The following is a 10,552-nucleotide window of genomic DNA, read 5'->3' on the forward strand; positions in this document are numbered from 1 at the left end:
TGTAGAGGCATGCTCTGAACTGGTTGTGCTAATATTGTACTGAAAAACTATTGACTTCTATTATATATTAGACAGAGTATATATGTACGTATTTGTTAGTTATTTAAAAAAATATATAGGTATTTGTTAGGAATCCCTACGACATGAAAAGAAAACCATGAAATTAAAAACTAACTACATAGGAAATATCTATACTGGAAATAATATAAAAGAAATTTACTGCATCATAAGCTGTCCCTCAAGCTTGGTACATATATAAAATTAATTTCGATTAAAGGTCTTTCTTAGATAGTTAATTTTCCTTTTCAATGGTTTCTCTTTTCTTGTTGCTCGGATTCTTTTAAGTACCTATGAATATTTACTTTATAACACATAGCAAAAGTTACAGCATTTCTTTTGCAACAAGGTATTGAAGCTAGTTGTGCACATGTATGAAGTCGCTGGCATAATTGATATAACATGTTAATCCTTGTGAATGTCTACTATCAGTTGAGGTTTTGAGTATAAACCTGCAAATTGTGACATTTCAAGCGACTAATAGGATCAAGGTTTAAAGCTTTAGTCAAATTGTGGAGACACTGTCATTCAAGCCTAGATACACGGGCTAAAATTAGGAACTATTTCTTTTAGTTTCCCTAACTGTAAATGCGAAGAGAAGTGACTTCTTTCAAACATGCTGTTGGAGAAGATGAGGTAGCAGAAGCCCTTGGATTCACGTCCTCCGCCGATCCTCCGCCATGTCTTCAATCTTAAATAACAACAGAATCAGGCAAGAAAGAAATACAAGAATTTAGTTATTTGTTATTTCCTAATAGAGATAAGATCAAATGGAGAATCAGAAATGTGAAGATGGTAGAGGTAAGAGATGATGTGAACAAATAGTTCCTGTACCACTAATAAGAGCTTCGCTACCATTTGTCAAGTAAATGCAGAAGCTGTTGGAGATGATAAAATCGATTAAATATGAGCAGAAGAACTGGATTTACATGATATATGGTTTGTAGCAGCGGAATTTATCACCTAAAATGTAGGAATATAAGAGAGACAAGCAGTTTTTTTACCTAATTGAGCACGAGCCAACATAAGTGGATACTTGTTGGATGCAAGTACTCATTCTTAAAGATGATCGTAGTGTCAATTTCATTCACTGCAGAAATCAAGCCTTGCGTTTGTCATATTTAAAATAAAACTAACCAATTTCCTACATTGATCACACATATCACCATTTTTTCCAAAATGAAAACACTTTGCAATACACTGCATCCACAATGACCACTATGTCCTTCTTCAAAAACAGCCACCAGAACCACCAAATCCTCCCCTGTGGCCACCATTGCTCTCTTGAATAACAAAGGTAGAATTGGTAGTGCTAGCATCTTAGTAGGTGTTATCTTTAGAGGAAGACTACAACACTCTGGAACTCTGCAACACTCTGCATAGATTTTAATAAAAGTGAGATATGCTCTTCCTAAAATTTGTGAGTGCATAGACTCAATTTTGATTTAATTCTTCTTGGAAACAGGTAGTCACTATTCGCTCTTTGCTTTGCATTGCGTTCATATCTGCTATCAGAGGTTGAATCATATTCAACTCCTCAAAAACTCAGATGAATGGTTTTCTCACATTATGGAGTCCAAAAATTCGACAGCTTAATCATACGAGTCATGTTGTTGGCATACAAGAGGGTGACATAATCCCATATTTTCTTGCATGAGTCAAGATAAGTATACAAGTTGGCAGCATGAGGTTCAACAGAATTCCACAAGAGAGACACAATTTGAGCATCTGCTTGTTGCTAATTATCTAATTTGAATTTATCATTGGGGCTGAATCAGTAAGATGTTGATTTTCACCCTGATAAATGATGTGCATATCTTTATTGATTTAGGTCATTGCATCATTTACTCTCATTCCAATGTTGTGTAGTAATTTGGAGAACCTTGTTCTTGGCATGGACGAGAGCATCCATTTATTGTTATTTATAGTCATATTAACTAATATCCAACAAACAAAAATATCAAAACCTAAAATTTCAGATCAAAATCAAACCATGCTTTGAACCAATTTTAATTGCAAACCTAGACATACCCAGTTGCTTCCGTGTTTCACTACCAAAAAATACAACAAAGCAACTCAATCACGAATAGGGTGAAAACACATCCAATGGAAGTTGACCGGGTAGCTTAGTCCAATAAAAAGACGTCAGAAACTAGAGAAACTAGCGCATAAGGTTTACTTGCAATGGCAGCTAGTGCCTTTTTGGCACCAATGCTTGGTTTTTATGTCTTTTTCACTAACCAGGCCTCTAATTGTTGTGGAAAGGATTTGTGACTTTTGTTACATGTTAAAAAATAAGTACGCATGGGTATTTATAGGAATTCATATTTAAAGAAAAGGAAAACCCTGAAAAGGAAAACTAACTATATAAGACATACTAGAAGTCAACTATATAGGAAATATATACTATATTTGACAGATACAAATTTATATTTTATTTTCAATGTGTATTTTTTCCTGTCTCCCAAACCAAAATTTTCTTTTTCTGGTATAAAATCTTCTTGATGTGCATGGAATCTAAAATTTCCTTGAAATTGAAGAAATTGCTTGATGTACCATTCACTTTATCCTTTGTTTTATCATTTCAGATTCTACATTTCTCTGATAGGGTAGAGATGTTATGTTCAGATAAAGCTGCTTCTTTTCCTTTTTTTGCTCATTCATTTTTAGCAACTGTGTTGTGACAGGATGGTGAAAATAGACCCTGTGCACGGTTGTTCAAACCTGTTAATCAAGGTCAGTGTTGTGAAAGTGCACTTCTTAGATTCTTTGGTATTATATGTTTGCTAAGATGTATTTCTCATTTCTGCTCTTATCTTTGCTACACTAGGGTGATTTAAATTCCTAACGGTTTAAATGTATGCTGATAGTCTTTTTCTAACTTGCTCCTAGATTAGTTCTCTTTGATGTTATGAAAAACTCATCTCAAGTTTGACAAATGACTATTGAGAAACTATTATAAGCAATATCTTTTTACTCTCTAATACTCCTAGTTGGAGCATGGATATCGTGTGCACCAGACTTTATACATATATTTAACTCAAGTTCTCTCCAAGGATTATGCCAACGAGTTGGCTGGTTGGTTTGCTTCACATGTATAAGATCATATTTTATTGAAGCTTCTCTTGAATAAAATGATATCCAACTTGATCTGTCAACTGCTTTCATGAAAAACTGGATTCCAGACAATGTAGATTGCTAGTTTGTTGTTACATGCTAACTCCTTAGATGTGATTGTTAGTTTCCAATAAAACCTATTGTCTACAAAAGCAATGGTCCTATTGTGCCTGAACTGACTTCCAAGTCCCCTACATGCATTTCCCAGATGAACAATACAGGAAATACATACCCTAGTGGCTTTAAAGAGGTCATTATCATAATCAATATGACAAGTAGGGTACTCTTCCATAAGTTTCTCCAGAACCAATAACATGAGTGCTCGTGCCATCAAAAAAATATAGGCATTCATCCAAAGACATTGAACTACTTTGTTCTTAACACTCCACTATTAAAGACAAAAGTATCTTCTCTAAAAGCTCGACTCTTCCTAATATGTATTGACTTTAACTTCTTTTGGGAGCTAACTATCATAATGTTAAGTGGTCAGGGAAGATAAAACAAACTCTTGAGTTAATTGGTAGTATCTCTAGTGATGAGGAGATGGTAACATAACATAAAACAACCTCACAAGAGTGGAGGCTGCAAATTAGGCGCCAACAAAGAATTATGGTGAAATGTTGTTTTATTTTATATAGGAAAAAAATGTACCATCAGAAATAGAAGGAGAGGTACCATGAAATAAACTAGAGGTCTCTGATCTCAAATATCAGCTTAAACTTTAATAATCATGATGGCCTGATCTCAGACTAAACTAGGGTATTAAAATAGGAAAACTTGACCTGCTTTGGAAATCAACTAAATAAGAAAATAAACTGAAAAACCCTATAAAAAATTAGAAAGAAATTAATTTGACTAGATCTTCCTCTTTCTCAGAACTTTCCCATAAAGGTTCTTTCCCTTTATTTTTTCTGCATCTCTTTGTAGGTAAGTAGGAGAACAGTTCTATGATACAAATTACCTCTTACTGTTGGATATGTGCTTCTGAGTATTAGTTTTATTTGCAGAAAAACACAGGTTATCCATGGTTATTAGAATTTTCCTTTTCACTTGACTTTTATGGCTTTCCTTCATGCTACTTCTTTCATGTCAATCCCTTGATATTTTGTGGCTACAGGGAGCTCTCCACGTTTGGTTGGGCGAGCTGTGAGTGAAGAGAAAATGTACAGTTTGGGAATCGCTAGGGGCTTGGATGACTATATTGCTTCCTCTTCTCAAACTTCAACTAGTTCATTAACTGCTCCCGAAAGATTGAAGCATACTGAAAAGCAACCTTTGGCTACTGCTTCATCGGAGACATGCAAACCTGAATTGAATATAGACTTTGATGGGACAGATATTGATATCAGAAAAACCAGTTGCTCAGATAGTGTTTCAAGTTCATATGTTAAGGGTGCATCAGCTGATGTGGCTGGAGCCACTGCTGCCAGGGAAGCTTCAAATGGTGGGCCATTGAAGAAGACACGTGCTGCCAGTAACTTCTCCCAAAATAGCATGACATCTGATACTATAGAAGCTACAATTTTGGACTTGGAGGAACTTGTTAGCCGGGTCAAATGGACTAAAAATATCTTAGAATCTGGAAATCCATCTTTACATACTTCCAGGCCCATGTGGAAATTTCTGGAAAATCCTGCATCATTAATACCCAAGTGAGTGCTTCTTATGAAAGTGTATATCATTGTCCTCACATTATTGTTGCATCAGGCTCTGGCTTCTCCTGTTCTATTGGTCTTGTCCTCCTAAACTCGTCCAGTTAACAGGAACAGTGTCTGATGGCATGATGTAACTATATCACTTGGGAGTATGTGAACAATTGGCACTTATCTAGCTTCTTTCACCTCTGATGATTTTGGTTTCAGTTCTGATAAGGAAAGAAAGTGCGGAGAAACACTAAGGATTTATTTGTTTAAGTCATTTGCTTCACTTTTTCCACCAATACCATGAAATTTTCTGTGAACATTGGAAAGAAAATGACGTTCTCATAAATTTCCGAGAGGCAAGGACAGAGGAAGATGGAGAAATTTGTGAATATGCCTCCATCAACATATGTTCGGTAGGTTCTAGAATTCGACTGAATGCCACTTTTTAAGTTTTGGTATTTCTGGTTAATTTCAAGATTGATTATTGGGGTGTTCTGAAACTGGTTGGATGTAATATTTCTTAGGGATCTCTAACATCCACTTAATCCTCTGGCTTGTCTTTTTCTTCATTTTACATGCTTTCAGTGGAAATGTAAATGTACTCAGATGTTTCAGTTTTACTAAGTAAGAAATTATCTTCTTCCAAAACTGAATATGGAAAGGTTGCAACTTTTGTCTTTTTTGTCTTTTTTCTTTTTGCTTCTTTTGTTGAGTGTTTAACTCTCATCACCTGATCCTTTATTTTGCTCCATATTTATCGCATGATCTGTTTTCTATGAATATGGAGCAAAATATTGTGTGTTAAGCAAAATTGATTTGTGTTTTAAGGAAAATTGATTTGTGTATTAAGGAAAATTAATTTTCTTTCTAGATTACAGCACATGTACAATTATTTTAACATGATTTTTATTATTCATAGTACAAATATTAACCATATTAAATGGATCATATTCTTAATTTGACATAATATTTTTATAACTAAAAAATATTTTCAAATAGTCATTTTCCATCAATTTATTTAAAAACTGTTACTTTTTTGTTTCATTAAAAAATTGAAAGTGCTACAAACATGTTAGTAAATAAAAAGAGATCTAAGTTAATTGTGGAAGAGCAAAAAATTCATATAATCAACAAATTTCACAGTTGATTATAAGACAAATTTATCCAATGGCTATGAAGAGAGTTATGAGCATAGAATCTGCGTCTTTTTTAATTGATAAAAAAATCTGTTTTGTTTTAAAGAGATTTAAGATTGATTTGTCCTAGAAAATTCCTACATCACCATCAAAATCATGGAAGGCTTTAAACCAACAAACACCAATCACACCAAACAAAGTGTTTATGAATACAAGTCCAAACCTTTTTTCGAAGGGTAAAATCAAAATCCTAAGGTTTAGTTTTGTCACTTAAAAGGTGGAGTTCAGGAGGCTGCAGGGTTCCTTGAGATTGAGCTGTCCACCAGACCATGATATGGACTTGAATTACTTCCATTTGCTTGATAGCTAGATGGAGGGTGTCCTTTATTTCTGTATGATCACAACACTCTATCATCCCTGCACTGCTCACTCTTGATGGCAACACACTTCTCCCTTCTAGCCTGGAGATCACCAGCAGCCGCCCCTTTGAATTTGCTTCCTCGTGTAGGTGACGCAGCCCTGCCTGGTCTGCTGCAGATCCTTCTGCTACTGAATACACACAGACCAATCCCTGTGCAACGAAATTTGAGCTGATAGATAGAGAAGATGCGGATCACATTGGAATTTTAAGGTGCAATAAAGCTAGTTACCTCCTCTGTCAGCTTGATGTCCAGGCCAAATCGGACTTCACCTGGTTCTGGTTTCATTTCAAATAAAACTTCTGAGACTCCTGGTAGAAACCACAGCCTTATTCCCTGTACCACCTGAAGAGTTGTACCATGATTCTGTTGCCTTCCCACTGAGTTTAGATCCCTTCCCATAGGATTGAATCTCTCCTTCAAGTTAAAATTTTGGATAAACTTTTAAGATGTGCAAGCACAGTTAGCTCAAATCATGTATGAACAAGAACAAACCCTTTTTGTATAATGATTCATATGCTAAACGAAAAGCCAGAAAGAGTCATACTGATCTCATGATCTGTTCTGTTTGGATATTAACAAATACAAGAGGAGCCCCAGAAGAAACTGCTGCAGAGAACCAGGCCATGCACCTGGTTGTAGTGGCTTCAACATTGTATTCACTCTGTAAAGGCATAAACAAAATGGAACTAACAACAGTTGATCCTGGGTCAGGCAAGTAGTTAACAACTTTTCTCTTCCAATCATACTTCACTTCCCTTCTGCTGAATGCTTTTCTGTCCACATTCACCACCCTTCTGCTCATTTCTGAATATAATGCTCCGTATTACTAATTTTATGAGCATCATCAGTCAAGTCATGAAGAGCATTTAGAAGGGCAAAAATCCTAATAATACTCAGAAATTTTTGTTGATGGGTTATTTTCTTGTTATGCATTTTAATCATACATTAGATTACTTGGATCTTTAATCATTTGTACTAGGAAAGATTAAATTTTATTGTTCCCACAAGAGAAACCAACCTTGCAGTTCTATGCACTGTTCTAGTGTCAAGTCTCCCAAAACAGCAATATGTCTCTCATCAGTAGCTGCTCTAATGGTAAACTTTCTCTGCAGCATCGAACTCTTTTCTGACACAATATTTACGCGAAGCATAAGGATTGTGTCTGCTCTTCTAACCTTCACCCATAAGGCTTCAGCCTGCTGGCTAATCTTACCAAGCTGTGAATTGAAGTCAGACCTGGCTTTGGGTGGCATAAACACTTCACCATCACCATCATCTTCAGCAAACCCTTCGATGATATCTCCTGGCAATGGCATGCTCTCGTCCCACTCTTCTGCTGCATCTTGCTTCACTTTCTTAATGCAAACCAGTGTGCGAGGACTACTCATTTCTTTCCTCCTAAACATGGAACAAGACATATTTGTGGAATCTAAATGGATTTACATTCAATAAGAACAAACCTGGAAATCTTAGGGGACACTTAAAGGTCAATTTCTAGTTCTTTACAGCCATACTTTCTAATGGTAGCTTAATTATTTAATTGTTTGATGTGCTCTTTCATTGTGATATAAACAAGACTGCCGGCTTTCCAATTTGCCTTGTTACTAGGTGTATTATTTGTCTGACTTATGGGTAAAGTATGCACTTCTCCACCTTACTATTGAAACTAAGTACACTGCACAAACTAAAAAGCATGTGAAATTCAATTGGGCCAGAAAACATCTGGGCTAAGTAGGCCAACGAAGTTCCCTTCTGCACATTCAATATGACATACTTGAAACATCGAACATAATGGTATGCTTCCTGCTTGTCCTATTCCTGAGAACAAGAAAGAGGATATCGAAACTCATGTTCATAAATATTTAATTGCTTCCATTTTATTATCTATACAAATAAAGAATAGTAACAAATGTCAGAAAATTTAGCAGATTTTCTGCCAAAAAACCTCTAGCCCACGAAGCATTACAAAAATTCCAAGAAAAGAATATATTACTGAGAGGATGAATTTAGGTCCTATTGTGTGAGGCATACATATGACTGCATTTACAATTTACTCATGCACCTCCAGCACGGATTTTGTCAATTTGTTTCTGAAGCTTCTCAATGTCTGCTTGAGCGCGGGCTCTTAACTCTGCATTGTTTGAATTGAGATCTGGAGTGCAATCTGAGATTTTCCGCTCTATGCTTTTAATCTGATTTTTCCGAAATGCCCGTTTTTTGAAGGAAATAAAAAGGAAATATGAGTGTCTCCCTGTTGGGATTTCAAGGAAGGAAAAAGAAAGTGGCAAACCTTTCGATGAGGCCATCTACTTAACCCAGCTCTTCGACATATCCTTTTCATTACAGTAGGACATAGATTCATTTTCTTGGCTGCCTCCTCAATCGGAAGATGAAAATACGGCCCAACATCTTTTATGGTCAGCTTGCCTGTTCTCTCCCTCTGCACTAACCTCAGCACAACCAAATTCTTAGGCTAAGTTAGATAAATGTGAGGTTATTTATAATGTTTTCCTGATTACGATCACATTTAAGTAAAAATAAAATGGAAAAAAACTACTAATTAATTTTTGAGGGTGTTCTGACATGATTTAAAGTAACCTTAAGAAATATGATTTAAAGTTAGTAACTAAACCTGTGCTGCAAGAGAGGTTTTGGGTGCGCTAGGCGAGTTATTATCTGTCTTTGGTTGACTTGTTTCAGCACCCGCTGCAGGATCAAAATATTTCATATTATTGGGATCTTCTAACCAAGTGTGTGCATGGCATTGAGAGAAAAGATTAAGAGACCTGCATTTGAGGAAGGTGGAACGAACTCGCCCCTATTTAGATTTTCATCCCAGGCAAATCCCACGCATAGGGCTTCGTAGAAGAGAGAAAGAGGGTCCTGCACCATCCAAAATCCTTCTTGGTTTCTTTCAAAGCAGTATTGAACCAGAAGTTGTTTGACATCTGCGATGCTTTTCTTGCAAAAACTGAACTTACAGAAAATAAAACAAGACATGATCATGAAAATTAATCCTAATTTCACTACGAGCAAAGAAATTCTGATATGTAGATTCAGGAAAGGCAAAAAAAAAAAAAAAAGACAAAAAGATAAAAGCAAAAACATATATAATTGGAAAAAGTTGAGGAGGAATACTATAGGTTCACACAAAAACTATACCAGACTTACTCCCACATTTCATAATGATGATTCTGAGAAACCGAAGCAGATGAATGGATGTCAAGTATGGCATGACAGATCAGTCCAAGCCTTCCGTGAATCTCAAGTTTTGTAACATCTCGACCTGCCATTAAAACTAAACCCAATCAGACCAATTAACAAACACATACCCTGCACTAATCAACAACCATCTTTACTTTCACTATATAACTGAAGAACAACAGTATAGTAACATGAAATTACCATTACTATGAATTATTTCTCGAAGTACTTGGCAACAACTGCAACCAAAAGGGAGAGGCGATGGTGGCCAATTCGAAAGAATTTGTGAATGGTTATTGTTTCCATAATCTAAAGTCATGTTTTGTAGTTGCCAATTCTCCTCTCTCCGCTCATTACTGGTTTCCCCTCCATAGTTCCTCGACGAACCTGCTTGAGAACTCCCAGCCATATCAGGCTTTCCATAAAATTCCCACATAACTGGATCATCCAATAGATTATCAGAATCTGCGATCTGATTACTGGGGTTCAGAACAGATGAAGGATTTGAAAAAGGTAGTACTGCTCCTTCTTCTTGGGTAGTCATCGACAAATCAAAGAGAGTAGGATTCGGATCTCCAATAAAATCAAGAATTTCATCTTCAAAGGGAACATCGTAGGGGTCATGGTAGGGAACAGTTGCTGCAGGATCCGCCATGGCAATTGGCTTGGTAAATAACTAGTATACTGCTAGTTTTCTCAAGCACCGGTCGGTGCTTGAGAAAGAAGGAGAGAGAAAAAAATGATTTGAGAGGATTCATTTGGAGAATTTATATAAGGGTTTGGAGGAGACAAGAGGAAGAAGAAGAAGGCGCGAGAGGCAGTTAATGACCGTTACGCCCAGTGACGGTTGTTTCTGTTAATATTTTTCAAATGTTCCCAATCTGCTATCGCAGCGGTTGGGGCCTTCAGGGAGAATACGTCGTCGTTTAGATTCAAACGGTGCGTTTCGGGGATACGTCGTCGTTCTACTTTT

The 10,552-nt window shown here is 36.3% G+C and overlaps 3 protein-coding genes across 4 annotated transcripts in view; 1 reads left to right on the forward strand and 2 right to left on the reverse strand.

Moving 5' to 3' along the window:
- The window catches only part of LOC110809254 (uncharacterized), a 32,333-nt gene extending 26,868 nt beyond the window's left edge, over window positions 1–5,465 (forward strand). For both annotated transcript variants that reach the window (XM_088208734.1, XM_022035021.2), the window contains 3 exons: window positions 2,745–2,793; window positions 4,292–4,826; window positions 5,037–5,465. In XM_088208734.1, coding sequence (XP_088064860.1) covers window positions 2,745–2,793; window positions 4,292–4,826; window positions 5,037–5,121 — 669 coding nt within the window. In that variant the 3' untranslated portion in view covers window positions 5,122–5,465. The remainder of the gene's footprint in view (window positions 1–2,744; window positions 2,794–4,291; window positions 4,827–5,036) is intronic.
- Window positions 5,466–5,976: 511 nt separating this feature from the next.
- LOC110809273 (uncharacterized) lies at window positions 5,977–8,096 on the reverse strand. The gene is made up of 4 exons (XM_088206909.1): window positions 7,394–8,096; window positions 6,920–7,179; window positions 6,604–6,789; window positions 5,977–6,524 (listed from the first exon to the last, which is right to left on the reverse strand). The coding sequence occupies exons 1-4, from the start codon at window positions 7,791–7,793 to the stop codon at window positions 6,204–6,206; spliced, it is 1,167 nt and encodes a 388-aa protein (XP_088063035.1). The 5' UTR covers window positions 7,794–8,096; the 3' UTR covers window positions 5,977–6,203.
- Window positions 8,097–8,226: 130 nt separating this feature from the next.
- Window positions 8,227–10,453, reverse strand: LOC110809275 (RWP-RK domain protein). The gene is made up of 6 exons (XM_022035041.2): window positions 9,781–10,453; window positions 9,547–9,661; window positions 9,162–9,346; window positions 9,008–9,081; window positions 8,666–8,815; window positions 8,227–8,567 (listed from the first exon to the last, which is right to left on the reverse strand). The coding sequence occupies exons 1-6, from the start codon at window positions 10,232–10,234 to the stop codon at window positions 8,430–8,432; spliced, it is 1,116 nt and encodes a 371-aa protein (XP_021890733.2). The 5' UTR covers window positions 10,235–10,453; the 3' UTR covers window positions 8,227–8,429.
- Between the last annotated feature and the right edge of the window lie 99 nt (window positions 10,454–10,552).

Source organism: Carica papaya, chromosome 7 (assembly GCF_054855325.1).
Source record: "Carica papaya isolate Zhongbai chromosome 7, ASM5485532v1, whole genome shotgun sequence".
Classification (NCBI taxonomy): Eukaryota; Viridiplantae; Streptophyta; class Magnoliopsida; order Brassicales; family Caricaceae; genus Carica; species Carica papaya.